A 24,171-nucleotide genomic window follows, 5' to 3' on the forward strand; every position below is an offset into this window, starting at 1 on the left:
AGTTAGAATGGTATGTTTCTTTTTATTCTAAACTATTTGCTTTCATAATTTTAGAGAAGAGACAGGATACTTAAGGTTCTGATTTCTATTGCTTTTTTTCAGTTAATCAATGTATGTCCAATGCTTCAGGTAATATATTGCATTCTATTATAAAGAATCTCAAGATTTTCCATATCAACTGAAAAAAATTAAAGAAAAATAAGTCCTCTCAGTACAAGTCCTTTTCACTGTGTTGAAACCACCGACCTGTTGTATTCTGGATCTTTGGGTGGTAAATCATTCAGTTCCTGTCCAAAGGAACAATCACAGCTATGGTTTTTCTTCTAAAAGGTTCTAGAGAATTTTTTCCATCTCTATCTCCACCCCACAGTGTAACTACATTTGGGTCAAGAGCATATCTGCAGCCAATGGATACACGCCAGTACTTGTACTGCCTAAAACCCAAGAAGGAGTTTGCAGAAAAAGCAGGCATCATTAAGGGAGTAACGGTAATTGGAAAATTGGATATAGTATGGAAAACAAATCTAGGTGAAAGGGGAAGATTACAGACCAGCCAACTTCAAAGAATGGTGAGTCTAGAAAAAACACTGATGGGGGTTTTGGTGTGTGGTGTGCAGATAGTTAGAACAACTTAAATTTTCCTAGGTCTGTCACTAAAAATCAGAGCACTATAAAAGACATTGATATTACTGGAGAATAAAAAGACTAATAATTTCACTGATATCTAGGTAGAAAATTGTTATTGATATGAATGGGAAATTTTCAAAGTTAATTTATGCATTATACATGGTTTTTTACTTTACCAAACAAATTAAAATAACTGCATATCAATTGTTTCCTCCTATGGTGATTTGTCCTCACCATTATCTGACTTCCACTATATTAAAGTTTTCTTTTTTTGCAATGTCTTGGAACTCTTGGACTTATACTACATTTACCTACTCAGTTCATACCTTTTTTAAAGATATTTAAAATGTGGGTCATCTGAAACTCAGGTGAGTCCCACTCAAATTATCTTGTAAACATAGGTTGGATATTTTACCTAATTTCTACTCCGAGAGTATGGATAGCTACCAGCCTTCTTTTTCTTGTGCTAGTGAGAATATACTACAGAATCCTCTGTTTATACTGAATATCACCTACTGCGATATATTCTAAAATTTACTTTTCTTTTACTGTTTGAGGTAAAAATTGAAAAAAAAAAAAAAAAAGAGAGAGAGAGAGATTATCACTGGGCCTATTTTTAAATATAGCCATTAGCTATCATCCTGCCATGGCATGTTGATTCTGTTGTCTGTCCCTGCCAGTGTGTCTTGTGAACAGACATGATTTTCTTGGATCATTTCAGTGACCTTCCTTTTCCTGTTTTACCTATGAAGAGTTACGTATGTATAAGCTACAGTATCTTTGGAAAGTATCCCTTTAAGATCAGACCCCCTGAAATTCCTTTACTATTTACCTGTGAGATTCATTTTAACTCTACTAAACATGGAGTAATTATAACAAAAACAGTCGGGGTCTATAGTGCTATTCTGTAGGCAATAGCAGCAAAAGAAGTTAGAATGACTGTGGTACCCTCATTAAAATGGAAAGGTTTTGTAATAGATTTATGTTAACTGTATTGCTTTTTCTCTTAGGCTCCAGGTTATGGAGATGTTAGGTTGTCTTTGGAGGCAATCCCAGATACTGTAAACCTAGAAGAACCTTTTCATATTACTTGTAAAATAACAAACTGCAGGTAATGCCAGTATTTGTGGATGGATGTCCTTTCTTCCTCACCTACTTAAGAGAGAATTTTAAAATCTTTTAAATATGCTATCTCCTTGTAAGTTTCCTCTTGCCGTATAGTCTTCTCTGATGTTGACATTGAATGCTGTAAAGTTCTTCATCTGGTAGCTGTATATTACATATTTTAGAGGTCCTACTGTATTAGCCATTTTTTATATTTTGTTTCCGTACCTATGAGGTAGGTATTAATTATTCACATTCTTTGCAAGAGAAAGCCAATTCAGAGGTTGTGGCTTATTCACCCTCAGAGAGCTAGAAAAGATGGGATCAGAATCTGAAATCGGGTGTATTTGACTTCAAAGTCCATGTTCTTTTCCTCACTTACACTTCCTTCACACTTCAGATTAGTAAAACATGAACTAGCAGTTTCTTATGGAATACATTATAGATTTACTGTAATGAGATAGATTTTTCTGAGCCATACTTATACCTGACCTGTATCTTAAGTATTAAGAAAGTTAGAAGTGGTTATGAATTTAATATAGGGGATAACCATAGATTGGAAAACAGGGCTTTGATAATAGAGTATAATCTAGCTATTGCGAAGCAAAGAACACAGGGCTTTGAAGCCAGAAAAACCTAGGATTAAATCCCAGTCCTATCACTTTTCTACTGCTTGTATTACTACTTGGTGTGTATGATTAATTGGGGCATTTTGATAATATTGCAGTGATGAATCCCTATCCTCTTAGTCCAAATGTATAATCCTTTTTAATTCAATATTCCTTACAACTTTATGATATTAGGGAGATAAGAAAGAAGTATTCATCCTTCAGAATTACAAAAATACCTACTTCCCCTGTGAAGCTTCCTAGACCCTCCCGTGCACAATCATCCCTTTCTCTGTCATAGCAAATTGTAATATAGTTTTTTAGTGGTATTAATATATTGCTATAATCATTAGTCTCTTCCTCACTGAACTGTGAATAATTCAAGAAAAGGGATCATGTCTTACCCAGCATTATAAATGCAGTGCCTGCCACGTCATAGGAGCTCAGTAGACAACACACACAGGATAAAGACCCTGTGCATATAGGGTGTGCTTTTGGATTTTTGGTTTGTTTTGCATTTTTGAGTTATAACAAATCAGTTATTGACCAAATGACAAAGTGCTGTAATAAATAAAGAAGTTTATTTGGGTATTCACTTTACCTTTTGGCGATTCAAGTAAGTTTTCTAAAAAGCACTTGTTTCTTAGATCTTCAGTTTCCTCATCTCTAAAAATGGGATTTCCACTCCCCCCAACACACAAAGACACAACATACACTTACCGGAGTTTTGTGAAACGTAATGAGAAAATTCATGCATTGCACCTAAACTGGTCTGTGGCACACAGTGAACATTTCAAATTTTGCGGGGGGGAGATGGAGACATATAAAAGCTAAATATCATTAAATCAACATGTCTAAAAATCAAGTTTGAATTTAAAATTTAAGTAAGTATTTTAAATGGAGCCAACTCCAAGGAGCAAAAAAGAGCTTTAAAGAGTTGAAAGCAAGTCATGAATGGTGGTAGAGTAGCAGACCGTTTTCATTATGAGCCTTTCGGTTTTGGTTTTGTTTTTAAAAACAATGTGCATACTTTCATTAAAAGTTTTTTTTTTTAACTTGTTTAAGTTGAACTGGTGGTATCAATTATAAGCAGAGGTAGTCTTTTCGTGTTAATTTAACATCTGAATAGTTTTACTTATAAATCTTGCCATTTTCTATGTTATCTGCATGGTAGAGGAACATAGATTAAATAGAAAAAGCACTGGACCAGACTCAGTTTATCTTTTTCTTTCCTGTAGTGCCCTACAGAAATAGGAAGGATGCATAGCAACAAGATTAGACACAGATGTCTGGAAGTCTTCCAGAGAAATGGCAAAACTGTTAACAGATCAGCACCAGGGAGCCAGTGTTCAATAACAGAACCAGAAAGCCCACATCCAGACACGCAGATTAGTCTCAGTGTCACTGTAAATCCCAGAAGACACCATCTCCTTTCATTTTCCTGATTCTACCTTAAGTGAAATAAAAATGATATGATAGCTTTTCATTTCTGTTCCTGGTTTTCTGCTGGACCCCCAGAAAAGAAATTCACCCACAATAGTGCAAGAAATATTGCAGTACCTCTTTGTGAAAGGAACAAGATTTATTCTTGTTTTTCTGATTCCTCCAGCAGTGAAAGGACGATGGATCTCGTTTTGGAAATGTGCAATACCAGTTCTATCCACTGGTGTGGCATTTCAGGAAGACAGCTTGGAAAGCTCCATCCAAGTTCCTCTCTCTGCCTTGCCCTCACTCTACTGTCTTCAGTACAGGGACTGCAAGTATGCTCTCTTTTCAATAATTTCGGTATTTGGGGGCTATTAATCCATAGTCATTTATTATATCCATTCTTTCTCTGCTCATTACCAATGAATGAAATCTTAGGTCTATATTTTTCTCTCAATAGAGTGTCTCCGGCTTAAGACTAACAGACACGTTCTTAAAGAGAACATATGAATATGATGACATCGCACAAGTCTGCGTGGTATCTTCGGCCATTAAAGTGGAAAGCTGAAGAAGATTTCCAATGTTATGCTTGTCATTGAGTTTCCCAGAACTTTCTGTATTTTTGTCACTTTTGTAAAATGATCAAGTCAACAGTAAAAATAAGTATATATTATTTACATTTCTTTCCTGTAAAACAGTTAAAATATTAAATATTTGTTTTGAAAAGAACCATCTACTGATTTTATCTTGTGAGTTACAGTCTAGATGAACATTTGTATATTTTCCACACATAGGCTATTTTGTTTCATTTTAAATGACCATTGGACTTTGTTCTCCAAAAGCTCTATATTTGAGGCCATTTGTCCCTAGCAGGTATCTTGAATAATGGTCAGCAAACTTTTCATGTAAAGGGCCAGATACTACATATTTTAGACCTTGCAGTCCATGTGGTTTCTATTGAAAATGCTCAACTCTGCTGTTGTAGTGCAAGAGCAGCCAGTAGGCAAAAATTGCACAGCAGCGTTTACAAAAACAGACAGCTGGCCAGATGTGGCCTGCAGGCCGTAGTTTGCTGACCTCAATCTAGAAGATACAGTTGTTTCTTAAAACTTTAGAATTCTTACCATACTTTACTTAGAAGTATTTCCGTTAACCCCCGTTTTTTCCCTCAGTCAATAAAAAAAGTTTAAAATAACCGGGGTGGTCCTCATGTAATCTTGTATTTACTAACACAATATGAGTTTTTCTACTTGTTTTCAAAATTATCGTATTGGTATCTGTGTTTGTGTGTACATACAAACACACGTCTAACTTTCAGTTACTAACAGCAGATCAGAATTGGTTTTATTTCTTAAATTGCTGATTACTCTGTTAACTAAGAAGTCTGATAATTTTCTAATTCTAAGCCAAAAAAGTCCTGTTTTTTTTTTCCCATTGAAAAATAAGCCAGTTATTTTCATAAGGCATACTTAAAGGATTTCCAGCTTCTGATATTTGCTTTTGAACTCTACATCATGTATTAATATTACAAAACTTTCTATCTCTGCATGTAATCACACTAATTTACTTATGCCATATACAAAACAATGAGAAAGTTAAGACTATAAACAACTTTACATCATGAATGTAATAAAAGTTTCATTATTTTGAAAACAAAAGCTAATACTGTTAAATAAAAACTTATTTTGCTAAGTTGAAATTCAAGGATGTATATATAATTGCTTACATGTAAAGAGTACATAAAGTCAAATACAAAAGTTGGTTTTTCTTAAATGCATAATTATTTATTGCCATGACAAACTGTTTGGTCCAAAATGAAAGCTATATTCAGAATGAGATTTGCCCTTAAATTGGAGAGGTAATCAATGAAATGTCTGTGCAAAATAAAGTGCAAGCAGTATAAAATTGAAGTCTGTGTTTCCTCCAAAATGAGTACAATTGATTAAATGATGAAATAAGACTTTATAGCCACTGCACTGGATACTGCGATAACTTTTCAAACATCTTCTCATGACTGAACCTTCTGTTTCATTCTGTTTCAAATTTTTAAAGTAACATATAATGGTCACTTGGAATCTGCTATATAATTTGACTTTTAATTACAAAGACTCCTTTTATAAGCAATACCTAGACACATAATGTTCCTTCTTTAAGTAAAGTTTAGAAAATGTCATCTTAGAAAGGATCTGTTTAAACCATGTTATAAAAATTAGCTAAACAATTTGGTACATTAAGTGGAAATGTCATTTGCGTAAAAAGGACATTGTAAATTTTACATAGCATCATAACAGCTACAGCTACTATAATGAAAAGTGGTTAATGGAAGTCGGTTATTCCTAAGTAGAATGTATATAAAGATTTACTTTAATGCCCTCTTGTTTCAGACAAGCAAAATAACTTTTGGAGCATTGTTTATCATTTTAAGAGTAGCTAATACAATACAGCTACACAAAACCTTCTTGCAATAGCGTGCAATGCAGTAATTCCAAAGTGATGAAAGTACTTAAAAAGCAAAAATGGCTTGAATAGAATGGAAATCCAGGTAAGTGGACACATTATCTAGGTTTAATTTGTTATGGGTGGTATATTAGAAAAGAAACAAACTAGAAGGATGAAATGGAAGAAATACACCAATTCGCATTACTTCATGTAAAAAGAATGGCTACCTTAACTACAGATATTAGTAAATCAAAACATTTGTTTTAAACTGTTTTTTCTTGTAATGTCTTCAATTTTGGTGTCAAAGTAATGGTGAAATAAAATGAGTTGGGAAGTGTTTCCTCTTCTGTTTTCTGGAAGAGATTGTGTAGAATTGGTATTAAGTGTTTGGTAGAATTCACCATTGAAACTGGGCCTGTATCTTTCTTTTCTGGAGGATATCTTTATTTCTTCAGTGAGCTTTGGTAGTTTGCATCTTACAAGGAATTTGTTTCATCTAAGTTGTTAAATACATGGGTGTAGAGTTGGTCATAGTATTTTCTAATAATCTTTTTAATGTCTACAGGGTCAGCAGTGATATCCCCTTTCACTTCTGATACTGTTGATTCATATTTTCTCTATTTTCCTAGTCAGAGGCTTACCAATTTTACTTATCCGAAAGCATTTTTAATGCACTCAAGATAGTTATGCTAGGAACCTTTTCTTACTCAACACTGGATAAGAGTGTTTTTTGGGGTTTTTTGGCCGTGCCGCGCAGCTTGTGGGATCTTAGTACCCTGACCAGGGATTTGAACCTGGGCCCTCAGCAGTGAAAGCGCCGAGCCTTAACCACTGGACCGCCAGGGAATTCCCAAGAGTGACTAACTTTTAATTAAGGATCAACTCTGCTTTTTTTTTTTCATCACAGTCATCACTTTCCTATGATTAGTTAGTACTTTATTCTGTGTAACATTTGAACACCAGGATCTGAATTTAACTTCATGAAAAATTAAGTTGATTTAGATGCAATATAGGAGACTTAATTCAGAAGGCTTAGCTTAGATTTAAGTCCCGCTCTGCTCTGACCAGAACTGTAGGTTCATGTAGCTCTTCCTTGTAGCCTGAACCCAGGCAATTAGGTGTTTTGCTGGCCTAAAAGAAATCTCTAACCTAGTGTTGCTTTAAATTAAGAGTCCTTTGGACCTACATCAGAACCACTTGGTGTGCTATTTGAAATGGTGATTCCCAGACCTTATTACAGGACCTACTAAATAAAAACTGAAAAGTGTGCCCCTGAATCTGCATTTTTAACAAATCCCCAGGTGACTCTTACAGTGAAATTATAGAACCACTGTTCTAATCTCACAAAGGGAAAAAAGGGAAAGTTGGCTTTTAAACTTCAAAATACCAAGTAATTAGCCTTTTGAGGAGAACAGTTATAGTAAAGCCCTGATCATCATCTGATTTAATTTTATATTACTTTCTATTTCAGTTTTATCTCACAACACTTGTGAAATGTATGTGTCCGCCAACCTTACCAATTTCATAATAACAAACCAAAGAAATTCCAGTTGGAATTATAACAGTCGCATCCATCACTATAGTTAAAGCCATTCCACTAATACTTAGTGCCACGTCTCTCCACTAATATGTATTCTAATTTCAATAAAATATTTCAAGTCCCCTGTTACGTTTAAGCTACATCAAATTAAGGTTAAGCATAAAAGCGACATGCCAAGCTAAATTATAGCAGAGGATTAACATGAACAAGCAGTGATAGTGATAGATGCTTTTTGTAACCCATCAAATAATTACTGAGTTTAAAAAAATCAGTGTTTACAGGCACATAATTAAATGCCACCTAGAAAATCCTTAACTTAAGGGCCAAGCCATTGGTTTATTTAAATGTAGATATATTTGAGAGTTTCCATGGTAAGGTCACCACTGGGGAAATTGTGCTAATTAAACTGAATAGTTACACAACTGACCTAACCAGTATCATTAAGGGTTTCTAAATGTATTTTATTATGTACTTAGCGTAAGTGGCCATGCTAATGTTATCAATACCAAACTGCAGGCAAGATTAGTTAAGAACTATGCAAAAAACCTGAGCACCCTACATTCACTTTCTACACATTCACAGCATCTATTTTTTGCTTTTCTAAACAACACTCAATACTGCTTTCCACCAACTCTTAAGATTTCATCACCCAACAGAACAAGCAGCATTGACGATAGTACTGGTCCATATCATATCATCTATTCATTACTGATTGCACTATCAAAGCTAAACCCAGTATCGAATTTCTTCTCTCTAGAGATGCTGCTCAGTAGCAAGTATATTTCCCCTAAATCAGCGTGAGAAACCTTTCCTCTTGGTCATCTCCCCTTTCAAAAAGTTTGCCTACAGGAATTTGGTGCTAGAGAATTCACCAGTAAACAGCCTTACTGTTCAATAAATATACTCTGCTATTAAATCTAGTATACAAATATGATGAAGATTTGAAAATGGAACCCTGTCCAGTTAAGTGCTATACTGGCACTTAACAAGGCTACTGATGATCACTCGTTTACAAAGGAATCGTGTTATGTTCAAGTCTGTTTGTGGTAAACCTATTGTCTAGACAGATTTATTTTTTAGGCTTGTTTTTGTTTTGGCCACTATCTACAGCAGACGCTTCAGAGCCATCGCCATTTGCATTCTGGGCTAGGGCCCCTGGTCAAGTCAGGAATGTTCTTCAGTACTGCTGCTGAATGACCTGCTCCGGATGTGATTTCTAAGTTGCTCTATAAGTTCAGGATTCTGCTGCTGTATCTGCTGAGCAAACTGCTGTCCCCTGTAGTAAAGAGGCAAAGTCATATGAATTAGGGAATTTCCAATCACACAATACCAATGCAAAAAGAACTGCAGAAGATGTGGGTACTACCCAAAGGGAACTTTTTCTATTAAAGCAAGTTTTAGATTCATGACTTTAGTATCCGCAAGTTTACCAGTGCCTCCATATAGTATTACTACAGTGCAGTGTTCTTCATGAGAAATGAAACACCCAAGCTAAAAAGTGAGTTCCTGAATTGAGTGAAATCCACCCCCCACCCAGTGCTTAACCACAGATAAGTAAAGGGCTAAAAAGTATATGCTTTTATTGTATGTGCACAAATATAATGCAGGGTATTTGTTCTTGTACTCAAGTCTTAGTCTCTCATATAACAGGTGTCACACCCATTTTGGGATGCTTATGAAGTCACCCAACAGAACTGATTTTTAGAAAGGCAAAGAAATTTAATCCAAATTCCTGAGTGTGTGCCTCCCAACTGCAAGTGTTAGGTATCACTATAATCACGCCACTTAAAGATCACTCTAAAAATGCCATGTTGCAAGTGAGTTTACATAGCTGTGATCACAAACAGAAAATAATACTTGTTGCTTCATATAATATTTCCAGTGACCGCATCACACAGATTCAAAAAGCACAGAGTTTAAGCAACTTGGATGGAGGTGGAGGTAATGTGTTCAAGTAATGAGAAGATGAAACGAGTTCCTTTAGCAATGAAGTGCACTGCAGAGTTTGAATAAAACAGCTGCCTAAGTTGTCTGAACACTAATATATGCAATATATGATTTTTAAATATGTACGCGTACCTAAATTCATACCTACTTTAAGTTGATATTTGACATTCATATATATCCTTGAGTAGCTATTCAAGTCTCCTGAAAAAGTTTTTCTTGGATCCAGATCTTCTGGATTCCTGCCCTTCAGTCTGAAAATTTCAATTTATGAACCACTTTTAAATTTAATAACTAATGAGGTAACTGATACTAACAGTAAAAGATAAAAATTTAAAAAGAAAGCCTTGGTCCCCTTACCTTAGAGACAAACTGTAAAATATAAAATACTTTTTTACTATTTCTATTTTAAATAACACTTACGCTTGGATGAGGCTAGACAGGTCAGTTAGGCCCCCAACTCCAGCAGCAGGTCCCCCAATAGCATTTGTCATCATTCCTGACATTCTAAAGTAGGCAAGAGATATATCACTCAAATTGTCATATATATATATATATTTTGCTGGAATAAATCAGTGTATTTTTAAAAATTGGTTCACTGATTGATATTTTTAGAATGTTAATTTTTAAAAAAAAAGGCAGGACTTCCCTGGTGGCGCAGTGGTTAAGAATCTGCCTGCCAATGCAGGAGACACTGGTTCGAGCCCTGGTCTGGGAAGATCCCACATGCCGGGGAGAATCTAAGCCCGTGTGCCACAACTACTGAGCCTGCGCTCTAGAGCCCACAAGCCACAACTACTGAAGCCCGCACACCCTAGAGCCCACGCACTGCAACTACTGAGCCCACGTGCCACAACTACTGAAGCCCGTGCACTCTAAGGCCCGCGGGCCGCAACTACTGAGCCCGCGTGCTGCAACTACTGAAGCCCGTGTGCCTAGAGCCCGTGCTCCGCGACAAGAGAAGCCACCGCAATGAGAAGCCTGTGCACCGCAAAGAAGAGTAGCCCCTGCTCACCACAACTAGAGAAAGCCCGCGCACAGCAACGAAGACCCAACGCAGCCAAAACTAAATTTTTTTTTAAAAAAAGGCAATTCTGTGTGGAGTCAGTTTTTTGTTTATTTTTTTTAATTTTTTTTTTAATTTTAATTTATTTATTTATGGCTGTGTTGGGTCTTCGTTTCTGTGCGAGGGCTTTCTCTAATTGCGGCAAGCGGGGGCCACTCTTCATCGCGGTGCGCGGGCCTCTCACTATCGCGGCCTCTCTTGTTGCGGAGCACAGGCTCCAGACGCGCAGGCTCAGTAATTGTGGCTCACGGGCCTAGTTGCTCCGCGGCATGTGGGATCTTCCCAGACCAGGGCTCGAACCCATGTCCCCTGCATTGGCAGGCAGATTCTCAAACACTGCGCCACCAGGGAAGCCCCAGTCAGTCAGTTTTTGGCATCTTTGCCTACCCTTCACAATAAGAACCCAGAAATCATTATGCATATCAAGTGGAAACCCAATCTCATAAACCTAAATAACCCCTAGAACTGATGGTCTATTATTCTTTTCTGAGTCAAAGCACTTAAAAAGAATTGGCATATATTCTTAACAAGTAGGATACCGGCAAGGAAAAGCAGGTAGATATACCCACATTGTGTAGGTTAGGCCAATTGGGTGTGGCTTTAAGTTCCAACTGACTGGCATTTGGGCCAGTTTTATCATTTTGGAGCTACTGTGCTCAAATTAGGAGCCTGGCAAGTGGAAGGGAGAAACGTAATATGCTCTTTCTATATACTTACAGCTGTTGAACTTGAGGATTCTGCATTAAACTTGCTGCCTAGAATTGAAAAATGGCATCTCCCGTTAAAGGCAGTAAATATTTAGGGATCTTTAACAAGGATTTCTTTTTTTTTTTTAAGCGGAGGAGTGAAAGCTAAACCATGTATATACTAACATTTTGTAGAGTTTTAGTGTGCTATACAAAGTGAGTGGGAACGTAAAAAAGAGGAGGTACTAGGAAAAAATGGTATTAAAAATATATCGCAAGGATAAAGAGATTACAAACACTATAAACTAAGGATATTGACAGCAGTTTACTTCCTACTATCAGACCAATAAAGCCAAAAGAGCTTAGGAAACCACAATAGCCAAAATCCTATTAGAAGTCTGATTACTAGACTTCCCTAGGGTCACTTTCATGTAAGAGGGTTTTTAACCCTCTTACATGAACAAAAGGTTTTTAACCTTTTGTAGATTTGCAGACCCCTTTGCCAATCTGATGAAAAATATGGTTCTCTCCCTAGAAAAATGCACATATCCACATGTACACAAATTTTCATCTACAATTCCAGGGAATCCATGGGCTTCCCGAAGTCCACCCATGGCTTTTTCACGAAGCAGTACAGGGGCAGGTTAAAACCTCAGCCATAGCTTTATATCACCACTCTCCTACCACCGCCATCACAACAGCTCTCTTACTTGTTTCTAAAAAGTTTGAAACTATATAGTTCTAACGGAAAATAGAGCCAGCAAAGCAGAAAAGGAAATATACTCACCATACTAATGAAGGCTGGATTATTTATTAAGCTGGCCATGTCAAAACTCAATCCAGTTCCTGTCTGTAAAACAATTATATATGAAAATTACTCTAAACACTACAATTTGATTACAATAAATCGTGGATGACAAAATATTTCACTCATTTGGCATTAGTAACTTACAGGACTAGATACCTCTCTTAACTTCTGTTCTGCTATTTTCAGATTTGACTTATAGGAATCATTTTCAGGATCAAGATCTAATGCCTTCTGATAACTTGTAACTGCTTCTTCAAATTTATTCATGGCAGTGAGGGCCAGCCTGAAAAGAATACAGTGTAAGATATATGATTAAAGAACATCAGGACACCACAAATGTAGTCAAACTATCTTGTATTCAATTTGAATCCAGATTACACTTAATTTATTCATTGTACAGTTGACCCCTGCACAACAAGGGCTTGAACAGCATGGGTCCACTTACACATGGAGTTTTTTCAATAGTAAATAAAGAAGTACTACACGATCTGAGATTGGTTAAATCTGCAGATACAGGGGAACCACAGATGTGGAGGAACTGCGGGTACAAAGGGTTGACTGTAAGTTATACATAGATTTTTGAGCGCAGAGGGTCAGCACCCCTAATACCCACATTGTTCAAGGGTCAACCGTACTATGGCTCACAGGAGTATCACTTCCTTCTAATTCCAAGATTCTGTAAGTCTGGACTCTCTCCATTCTCCTTGGTGACAACCTCGGCTGTCCTACATGAATCAAGAACTTAATGATTAGAAAGGGAAAAGAATCTGAAAAAAATAGATATGTATGTATATATAACTGAATCACTTTGTTGTACACCTGAAACTAACACAACACTGTAAATCAACTATACTTTAATAATTTTTTTAAAAAGAACTTAATGATTAGAAATGAACCTTACATACCCTTCCATTTTTAAGCCTAATATGTGAAGTAATTTGCTTTATGAATGATTAAGCTCCATAAAGATGTGAGCTGACTAACAATTCTGTGGTCATATAACTCCATGATGCTAAAACCGTTTAAAGAACTCTGAACTAGATTTGCCCTTCACTATGTCCCACTTTCTTTATTCCTTCTTAGCAGAGACATTGAGACACAATAAATATCAATTTACCATGAAAAATAAAAAATAAAAGTAGGCTGTGGGGTATCGGCTAACTATTCCTGAATAAGACATGTTAGTTGTTAACAACTAACTAAATTGTTAAACAACTAACTAAATTGGGAACCTTTACACCTCAATAACACATTATCCCAAGCACAGGTCAAAGAGTTAGTTACTAAATTTAATGTTTTCCTCCACCTAGTTAGAATTTATTTTTTGGAAAATTACTTCAGAACTAAACAATAATGGTATATATGGAGAGATAGTATAGAGTGTTTTTTTTCCTAAGTTTATTTTTAACAAATTACTCCAATTCTTTCTTGGCCAACTTATCTCACAGACTTCTGATCTAGATAAAATATAATGCCTAATCATAGAAAAAAATCTCAGAACCTAATTAGTTTTCTACCAGTCAACCATGAAAGATACTTCATCAGAGTTCTCACTTAATTAAGTCAATACATATTTACTGGAATGCTACTATGTACCAGGCACTATTTTAGATTCCTCAGTGAAAAAGGAAAAGTTCTTGAGTTTAAGAATGTTTCATTCTACAGGGGAGGATAAGCAATAAACATGCAAATAAAAAAACAGTAATCTTAAAGAGAATGAATAGGGGAGCTGCTCAAAGGCAGCCATATTGAAAGGACCTGAACAATGAGAAGAAAGCAGTCATATGAAAATTAGAGGAGAGACATTCTAAATAGAAGCAACAATAAGCACCAAGACCCTGAGAACATTGCAAGCTTGGTATGCTTAAGGAACAGGACAAAGGTTGAGGAGGGAGCACAGAAAACAAAGTGTGGGAAGAGATGACGTCAGGGAATATTACAGGACCATGGTTTGGAGTCAGGATTTTACTCTGGTTGCAACAGAATGACATGATCTGATTTATGCTTTAGAAAGCTCACTCTGGCTTCTCTGGGGAGAGTGAAGTGAAGGCAGGGAGACCAGTTAAGAAGCTATTGCAGCAGCCTAGGTAAGAGATGGTAATTTGGACTACAGTTGCAAGCAAGAGAGCACTCAATACTTGAATTCAAGTTATATGTGGAAACTAGAATTCGTAGGACTTGCTGATAGATTAGATGTGTCAGGTGTAATAAGAATGAAGGATGATTCCTAGACTTTTGACTGGAGCACTGGGTAGGTAGAATGACAGTATATTTACTGAGGTGAGAAAGATTTAAGAAGAGAACAAGGGTTCTGTTTGGGACATGTTAAGTTTAAAATGCCTATTAAACATCTAGGTGGAGATGAAAAATAGCTGAATATATGAATATGGAGTTCAGACATATAACTTAAGAGATCCATCAACATATACAGTTGATTCTCTTTATCCACAGTAATTATGCTCTAAAAGGTCACTGCAAATACTAAATTAGCAAATATGGAACAATTGCTTCTAGGGGAAATAAAAGTTGTGTTCCTGTGAACCTCTGGTCAACATTTTCATCAACCAATCAGTACATAACCTTGATTTATGTATGTTTCTGTTTACAGAAACCTTATTTAATACATATCACTGATTCACAGCCAAGTGCACTAACTCATGCTTGAACAAAACTTATCTAACACATGTATTTTCTTGGTGAGGCACATTGCAGCCTTCTTGCATGCAAAAACAATAGACAACATTTCAGCCTATGTTTGCAGGCCACTGTAAACAGAGAAACCAACAACAAAAAGCACATAAATGCAAAAAATATAGCACTAAATAGACTGTGAAAAGGACATTCATTTTACAGCATGAGAGCTGAAACAAAAAGGTAGAGCATTGCCTTATCTGACCTCAGCTGAGATCTTGCACACCAGATGACTCAAGTTTTTCACCACTCTGTAGATGAGCACAAAGCATACTGAGTACAGATTTGGAGATACAAAAAAAATTTTAGCAAGTAGGTGAATCATAAATACAGTATTCATTAATACAGAGTATTGACTGTAGATGGAATTTAAAAGCATGGGACAGGATGAAATCAAAGAGAGAATATAAACAGAGAAACAGCAGCAGCAGAGGAAAGAGTCCTGAAGCACACCATTATTTAGAGGTGGCAGAGGAGGAAGAACTAGTAAGAGAGACTGGAAAAGGGCATCCAGTGAAATAGAAGGAAAACCACAAAGTGTGGTGTCACAGAAGCCTAGAGAATGAAGTATTTCAAAAAGAAGTTAATCATGAGAATTCCCTAGCAGTCCAGTGATTAGGACTTGGCGCTTTCATTGCCATGGCCCAGGTTCAATCCCTGGTTGGGGAACTAAGATCCCTCAAGCCTCACTGCCAAAAAAAAAAAAAAGGTTAATCATGCCAAATACTAAAAGATGGGGAAGGGTGAGGATACAGAACTGAATACTGACCTTGGAAAAATACAGACAACTGGTGACTTTGAATAGAGTTCTCAACAGAGTGATACAGACAAATGTCCTACTGGAGTGAGCTGAAGAGAGAACAAGAGACGGTGAAGACGAGACGGCAAGTACAGACAACTGTTAGGGTCTTTGCAGAGAAAGAGGAACTAAGGAATGATGTAGCTGTGTAAAAGATGGTTCTAACAGATTTTTTTTAATGATCTTTTCACATGCAGTCATTAGCACTGTTAGAGATAGGAAAGCTGGTGTTGTAGAAGATAAAGGAGATGATTACAAGTGTAAAGTCCTGGAGAAGGTACAAAGGAATGAGATCTCAAGCATGAATGAATGCAGTAGTCTTAGATAAGAACCCTTCCATTTTAACAGAAAAAAGGCAATCTGTGTAGATACAAGTGTAAGGAGACTGGTGGATTTGCAAGTAAGACGATGAATCACTTTTCTTCTAAATACATTCTATTTTTCAACTGAATAAAAAGTTGAGAGTCACCATGGAATGTGCAGTGGAAATTTGAAAAGAGTAGGTGTGAAACAGTCAACTCAGAGAGTACTAAGGTGAATCTAGAAGGAAGTGTAGTAGCATTATCTGCCAAAATACTGAGTGCTTACTTGAGATTTGTAGCCTTGAATATGAAGTAGGTCTACTCAGTATGGTTATGATTTTCTCCAAAACCAACCACTCATCATACACTGATCATCTCTCTCCCAAGTCAGAAACTGTAGTCATTTCCTACCTAAATGTTATATTTATCTTCTTATTAGTTCAGAGGGTACAATATGAAGCAGGAAATTCAAAACCAAGCCATTAAGAACAGCATATCTGATACTACTTGGTACTACTTTGAACGTTCTCCCAAAACTTACCCCATTCTCCCATAGGCCTTGCTGTACTTTGAATCAATCGCTATTGCTCTTTCACAATCCTTTACTGCATCTGTGTAGTGACCTAATTTACTCTGAGCAGCAGCCCTAAGAGAAAGAGAAGAGATTTTTATTATAAGGAGCATTCAAGGCACTAATTTAGATTTCCAGGTGCTAATAAAACTACATTTAACTTGTCCCAATTTGTGTATCTCTCCCAGTAAATATCTAAATCAAACTAAGATAATTCTGTAATCAAATGAAAACTCAGAAACAAAATTCAGAGAAAATATGCAGTCTGCTTTTCCCAGTTTGCTTTGCTATAGAAAAGATAAATATGAGAACCCTACAACTGATCTACCTGCTTATTGCCTTTCTAATTTGCCCAAACAGAAAACTGAAAACACCAGAACATTTGGGATTACTGGGGAGGCACACAATGATTGATTGCTGTGAATGGCCACTCAGAGTGTTGTGCTGTTAAATGATCACTTTATTAGTAGAGTTAAGATCATCTACAAGTCTAAGATGAAAAATGAAACTTAACCTGTGTGCCTAAATCTGACTGTAATTTAAGTATGGCAATGTATTCCATCTACTTAGCATAGAATCTGAGCAATTAAGGACTATTTAAACCCGTCCAGGTTACCTCTAACAAAACTCTCCTGAAATAACTGGGACTTGACAATGAAGCTACTTACCCCCCTCCACACAATCCTGATAGTATACAGCTCTCTGTTTCCCTGTAGTAGTGTTCACCTCAACCCTCAGGGCCATACTAAACAAGTAGAATTACTGTTCAACATGCAAGTCCTTCAAACTAAAAGGTTCCGTAATGTCTCCTACCCTCCATCCCACCATCACCCCATTCCTTCTTCTCCAGACTAAGTATTTCTACCTTATACGTTCAACTAATATATCTATTAAGGGTGAGCTAATGCATAGATACTTTTCTAGACATAATGGACAGAACAGTAATCAAAATAATATTCCTGGCCTTAATAGTGCTTAGATTCTGGGCCGGGGGCAGGGGTGATGGCTGAGGGCTGGCAGACTATAAAGAAAAGGTTGTGGTGAGTCCAGTTTTCTGTCAACCTTTGTTTATACTGCATGACTGAGACTACTTCTCAAACTGAGATTATAAAATTTGAAAAAAATAAACACATAGTCTTCTTTGCTTGAGTTAAAAAATACAAATAAGAAAGTAGATGATTCAATAAACCCATTTTGGTAGTTCATGTGGAAAAGTGGTATGGGTTTATTTGACTGAATACTCAACACAAAACTAACAGGATGGGGCTTCCCTGGTGGCATAGTGGTTAAGAATCTGCCTGCCAATGCAGGGGACACGGGTTCGAGCCCTGGTCCAGGAAGATCCCACATGCTGCGGAACATCTAAGCCCGTGTGCCACAACTACTGAGCCTGTGCTCTAGAGCCTGCGAGCCACAACTACTGAGCCCTCATGCCACAACTACTGAAGCACATGCACCTAGAGCCCGTGCTCTGCAACAGGAGAAGCCACGGCAATGAGAAGCCCGCACACTGCAAGAAAGGGTAGCCCCCACTTGCCACAACTAGAGAAAGCCTGTGTGCAGCAACAAAGACACAACACAGCCAAAAATAGAAATAAATAAAATATTTATAAAAAAGAAAAAACAAAAAACGAACAGGATGACAAGAATGTCCATTAAAAATGACCATTAAAAGGAGAGATACAGAATGTATCACTTCCAAATAATTAGAAAGAAAAAATGAGGTAAAAATAACAATCACTACAATAGAAGGCAAAAGAAAAAAAAAGAGAGAAGGAGAGGGAGAAGAAGACAAAATATAAGATAGAAAATAATTCAAATATATAAGTAATCACAAAGTTGCCTAGATAAACATCAGATTCTAAAACTGTACACATAAGATATCACCTACAACATAAGCACACACAGGCTGAAGTTAAAGGGGTAGAAAAAGACAATGAGACAAACTGAAAACCAAGCAAAAGAAAGCAAGTGTAGGAACATTAATATTAGACATAAGGCAAAGAACATTATTAAGCATACAAAGTCATCATTTATTAACATTCTTTTTAGTTTAATTTTATGAAAAACATTTACATGACTCAGAATTCAAACCTATATTAAAAGCCCCACTCTCATCCTCTAGAGGATGGGTGGGAATGGGGTAAATGGGATAGAAACGGGAATGACACTTCAAAAAGGATGAAAAAGAAAACCTTCAAACGGAATAAACCAGAAACAAATGATCCTAACTGTATGTCAAAAAGAAAGAATTCAAGTGTTGGGTTGGCCAAAAAGTTCGTTTGGGTTTTTCCATAAGATGTTAATGGAAAAACCCAAATGAACTTTTTGGCCAACCCAGTAACTTTCAAACACAGTATTCTGAGTATATATCCTTAGTGAGATGCAGTCTAAGAATAAAAAATAAATTGCAAAGAAATCCTTAAGTTTCCTTAGTAGGCTTGCTTGTGGTGTAACACTGGTGTTGTAATATCAACTGAAGGATAGAGCTAATGAGTAAGTACTCTGGTGCTGTTCGAAAGCAGGGCTCTCTTGAGAGAGAGATACAAATATAAAATGGGGGAAGGTAAGGATAACCTCTGTGACACTGGATATGAATTGAGGGTATCTGGATAAAGTGATGACTTTTCCAAAAATATATTTCCTAGCTTTGTCCTTTAAAAGGACCTAGAAGCAGTAACACTTCAGTAGCAATGATCAGGTCTTGCAATCAGATCTTGGTTTCTGCACTAAAAGGAACAGGAGCTCCTTGCAGAAATAGCTGAGCCCAGGTCTAGGGGCAGAGAAAGTACAAGGCAAATCTGGAATACCCTGTTCTCCCACAAAGCAAGAAAGTGTTCAAAAACAAATGAAGGTTTGTAAGAGGACACACAGCCAGTTTAAGGGACTCCCACTAGACAAATACAGTAAGTCCCCTACACATGAACCTTCAAGTTGAGAACTTTCAAAGATGTGAACGTGCGTTTGCATGTCCAATCCCATAAATTAGTTCACGTGTCTGGCATACATTGTCACGTGCGTGCATCCTCTACAAGTGATTTTGCTTTTATGTACTTTACTGTAAAGTACTGTATACAGTACAGTAGTACACATTATCTTTATTTCAAGCCCAGGATGTCAGGAGGCAAGCGTAAAAGCAGCGGTGATGTAGCTGGTACTGCTAAGAAGCTCTAGGATTGGAGGCCCAGAGAAAGGACGAAGATAGACAAGCGGAAGAAGTAACTGAAGAGCCAAAGAGATTCACGATGCAGGAAATGGCAAGGGGATTTTCTTTATTTGAGGAGGCACTGTTAGATTTTGAGGCACAAGACCCGAATGTAGAACAGTACACGTACACGAAGGTGGCAGCAGCTGTTCAAAATGCAATCCAGTGCTACTGTGTCATCTATGATGAGAAAAAAAAAATGCTACTACCCAGACGTCACTGGATCATTTTTTCAAGAAGGTAGATAGAATTGATTCCAGCAAGGAACCCGAACCTGTGCCATCAACGTCAGGCGTGAGTGAAATTGCAGCTTGCCCTCCATCTCCTATTGCTGATGATCCTTCAGCTCTACCATCTCCTACCTCCTGTCCCTCCTCCAGTCAGTAACTCTTCTTGCCTGTTCACTCGATGCCAGCCCCTGTATGCCAGCTGTTGTACTGTACTACTGTACTTTAGAAGGTACTGTACTGTAAGATTAAAAATGTTTTTTGTGTGTTTGTTTTTTATGTATTATCTGTGTGAAAAGTATTATAAACCTCTTATAGTACAGTACTATATAGCTGATTGTGTTAGTTGGTACCTAGGCTAACTCTGTTGGACTTATGAACAAATTGGACTTAAGAATGCACTCTTGGAATGGAACTCGTTCGTATGTAGAGGACTTACTGTATAGGATAATTTAAGGGTCAAAATAATAATTATGGTAATTTATTATAACACACTGAACAGTAAATTTTTAAAAGTTCATGAGTCCATACAATACTTTCAGAGGACAAAGGAGGAGGAAAGCCAAAAAGAGTGAAAAGGAAAGAAAACTCTTCTTTTCAGAAATATGTGAGAAAATATTACATAAAGGAAATGATAAAATTAGAAAAATCACCATTTTGTAACCATCAATGTATTAATGATTCAGGGACAGATCATCAGTGGATGATAAAACACTGAGTAAAAGATTGTTGTGGGGAATTCTCTGGTGGTCCAGTGGTTAGGACTCGGCACTTTCACTGCCAGGGCCCGGGTTCAATCTCTGGTCGGGGAACTAAGATCTTGCATGCTGCACGGTGCAGCCGAAAAAACATTAAAAGATTGCTGGGGAACAGGATATTCACATGATCTGACCATATAAATAATTTTTTCCTTTTTTAAAATTGAAATACAGTTGATGTATAATTTTATGTTAGTTTCAGGTGAACTACATAGTGATTGAACATTTACATCCATTATGGAATGATCACAATAATTCTAGTATCCAACTTTCCCCATACAAAGTTATTACAATATTGTATACCATATTCCTTATGCTGTATATTACATCCTCTGGCTTATTTATTTTATAATTGGAAGCTTGCACCTCTTAATCCCCTTCATCTATTTCACCCAACCCACCACTCCACTCTCCTCTGGCAAACACCCGTTTGTTCTCTGTATCAATGAATCTGTTCTCATTTTGTTTTGTTTTTTAGATTCCACATATAAGTGAGATACAATATTTGTCTTTCTCTATCTGACTTATTCCACTTAGCATGATACCCTCTAGATCCATCCACATTGTCACAAATGGCAAAATTTGGGGTTTTATATGGCTGAGTAATATTCCATTGTGTGTGTGTGTGTGTGTGTGTGTGTGTGTGTGTGTGTGTGTGTGTATATATATATATGTATATATAAAACATCTTCTTTATCCATTCATCTATCAATGAACACTTAGGTTGCTCCCATATCTTGACTATTGTATATAATGCTACAATGAATACTGGGTTACATATATCTCTTCAAATGACTGTTTTTGTTTTCTTTGGGTAAATACCCAGAACTGAAATTGGTGGATTGTACAGTAGTTCTAGTTTTAATTTTTTGAGGAACCTCCATACTGTTCTCCATAGTGGCTGTACCAAATTACACTCCCACTAACAGTGCATGAGGATTCCCTTTTGTACACATCCTCACCAATATTTGTTATATGCTGTCTTTTTGATGATAGCCATTCTGACAGGTGTGAGGTGGTACCTCATTGTAGTTTTGATTTGCAATTACCTGATGATTAGTGATGTTGAGCATCTTTTCATGTGTCTGTTGGCCAACTGTGTATCTTCTTCAGAAAAATTTTTATTCAGGTCCTCTGCCCATTTGTTAATTGGGTTGTTTTTATGATGCTGAATTGTATGAGTTTTTTTGTATGTTTAGAATAGTAACCCATTATCTGATATATCATTTGCAGATTATCTTCTCCCATTCAGTAGGCTGCTTTTTCATTTTGTTGATGGTATCCTTTGCTCTGCAATGGAGTTTTAGTTTGAGGTAGTCCCATTTGCTTACTTTTGCTTTTGTTTCCCTAGCTCGAAGAGACAGATCCAAAAAAATATTGCTAAGATCAATATCAAAGAGTGTACTGCCTATGTTTTCTTCCAGGAGTTTCATGATTTCAGGTCTTACATTTAATTCTTTGATTCATTTTGAGTTTATTTTTGTATTGATATACAGTGTGAGAAACTGATCCAGTTTTCCCAATACAATTTATTAAAGAGGCTGCCTCTTCCCCATTGTATATCCTTACCTTCTTTGATGTAGATTAATTGACCATGTAAGTGTGGGTTTATTTCTGGGCTCTCTATACTGTTCCATTGATCTGTGTCTGGTTTTGTTTCAGTACCATACTGTTTTGATTACTTTAGCTTTGTAGTTTAGTTTGAAAACAGGGAGCATGATACCTCTAGATTTGTTCTTTTTTCTCAAGATTGCTTTGGCTATCCAGGGTCTTTTGGATACAAATTTTTTAGTTGTTTCCATACAAATTTTAAAATTATTTGTTCTAGTCCTGTAGAAAATGCCATTGATATTTTGATAGGGATTGCACTGAATCTGTAGATCGCTTTGGTCATTCTAACAATACTAATACAAGTATGGTCATTTTAACAATACTAATTCTTCCAATCCATGAGCACAGTATATTCTTCCATCTGTTAGTGTCATCTTCAATTTCTTTCATCAATGTCTTATAGTTTCCCGGGTGCAGGTCTTTTACACCTCCTTAGTTAGAATTATTCCTACGTATTTTATTCTTTTTTATGCAATTATACATGGGATTGTTTTCCTAATCTCTGTTAGTCCATCTCTAGTGTATAGAAATGCAACAGACTTCCATATATTAATTTTGTATCTTGCAACTTTAATGAATTCATTTATTAGTTCTAATAGTTTTTGGTGGTGTCTCGAGGGCTTTCTATATATAGTATCACGTCATCTGTAAACAGTGACAGTTTTACCTGTTCCTTTCCAATTTGGATTCCTATTATTTCTTTTTCTTGTCTGACTGACCTGGCTAGGACTTCCAAAACTATGTTGAATAAAAGTGGTGAGAGTGGGTATCCTTGTCTTGTTCCTGATTGTAGAAGAAATGACTTCAGCTTTTCACCATTGAGGATGATGCTGGCTGTGGGTTTGCTACAGATGGCCTTAATTGTGTTGAGGTATGTTCCCTCTATAGCCACTTTGTTGAAACTTTTTATCATAAATGGATGTTGAATTTTGTCAAAAGCTTTTTCTGCATCTATTGAGATGATCATATGACTTTTATTCTTCAATTTGTTTATGTGGTATATTACATTGATTGATTTCCAGACATTGAACCATCCTTGTATCACTGGGATAAATCCCACTTGATCATGGTGTATGATCTTTTTAATGTCTTGTTGAATTCAAATTGCTAATATCTTGTTGAGAATTTTTACATCTAAGTTCATCAGTGATATTGGCAGATAGTTTTCTTTTTCTGTGGTGTCTTTGTCTGGTTTTGGTATCAGGTTTTGGTGATGCTGGCCTCATAAAATAAGTTCAGAAGCATTCTTTCCTCTTCAAATTTTTGAGAAGGATAGGTGTTAACTCTTCTTTAAATGTTTGGTAGAATTCACCTGAATATCTCCTGGTCCTAGACTTTTGTTTGTTGGGAGTTTTTTGTTTTTGTTTTTTTGATTACTGATTCAATTCCATTACTGGTAATTGGTCTGTTCATATTTTCTACTTCTTCCTAGTTCAGTCTTGGAAGATTGTACATTTCTAGGAATTTATCCATTTCTTCTAGGTTGTCCAATTCATTGGTGTATATTTGTTCATAATAATATCTTATAATTCTTTGTATTTCTGTGGTGTCTGTTGTAACTTCTCCTCTTTCATTTCTGATTTTATTTCTTTGGGCCATCTCTCTTTTCTTGATAAGTCTGGATAAAGGTTTATTAATTTTGTTTATCTTTTCAAAGAACCAGCTCTTAGTTTCATTGATTTTTTTTTTTTAAAGTCACTACTTCATTAATTTCTGCTCATATCTTTATTACTTCTTTCCTTCTACTAACTTTGGGTTTT

The 24,171-nt window shown here is 36.4% G+C and overlaps 2 protein-coding genes across 6 annotated transcripts in view; one reads left to right on the plus strand and one right to left on the minus strand.

Annotated features, from left to right (window-relative positions):
• TRAPPC13 (trafficking protein particle complex subunit 13) overlaps window positions 1-5,706 on the plus strand; it is a 34,306-nt gene extending 28,600 nt beyond the window's left edge. For 2 of the 5 annotated variants that reach the window (XM_061187853.1, XM_061187855.1), the window contains 4 exons: window positions 371-569; window positions 1,638-1,738; window positions 3,949-4,099; window positions 4,225-5,705. In XM_061187853.1, coding sequence (XP_061043836.1) covers window positions 371-569; window positions 1,638-1,738; window positions 3,949-4,099; window positions 4,225-4,332 — 559 coding nt within the window. In that variant the 3' untranslated portion in view covers window positions 4,333-5,705. Of the gene's footprint in view, window positions 1-370; window positions 570-1,637; window positions 1,739-3,948; window positions 4,100-4,224 lie in introns of all 5 variants that reach the window. The other 3 variants (XM_061187854.1, XM_061187857.1, XM_061187858.1) reach the window with 2 other exon arrangements.
• A 2,986-nt stretch (window positions 5,707-8,692) lies between these two features.
• Window positions 8,693-24,171, minus strand: part of SGTB (small glutamine rich tetratricopeptide repeat co-chaperone beta) — a 44,426-nt gene continuing 28,947 nt past the window's right edge. Inside the window, exons 6-11 of the mRNA XM_061187860.1 lie at window positions 16,581-16,685; window positions 12,392-12,530; window positions 12,227-12,289; window positions 11,471-11,508; window positions 10,111-10,194; window positions 8,693-9,019 (exon numbers count right to left, since the gene is read on the minus strand). Coding sequence (XP_061043843.1) covers window positions 8,908-9,019; window positions 10,111-10,194; window positions 11,471-11,508; window positions 12,227-12,289; window positions 12,392-12,530; window positions 16,581-16,685 — 541 coding nt within the window. The 3' untranslated portion in view covers window positions 8,693-8,907. The remainder of the gene's footprint in view (window positions 9,020-10,110; window positions 10,195-11,470; window positions 11,509-12,226; window positions 12,290-12,391; window positions 12,531-16,580; window positions 16,686-24,171) is intronic.

This window comes from Eubalaena glacialis, chromosome 4 (assembly GCF_028564815.1).
Source record: "Eubalaena glacialis isolate mEubGla1 chromosome 4, mEubGla1.1.hap2.+ XY, whole genome shotgun sequence".
Classification (NCBI taxonomy): domain Eukaryota; kingdom Metazoa; phylum Chordata; class Mammalia; order Artiodactyla; family Balaenidae; genus Eubalaena; species Eubalaena glacialis.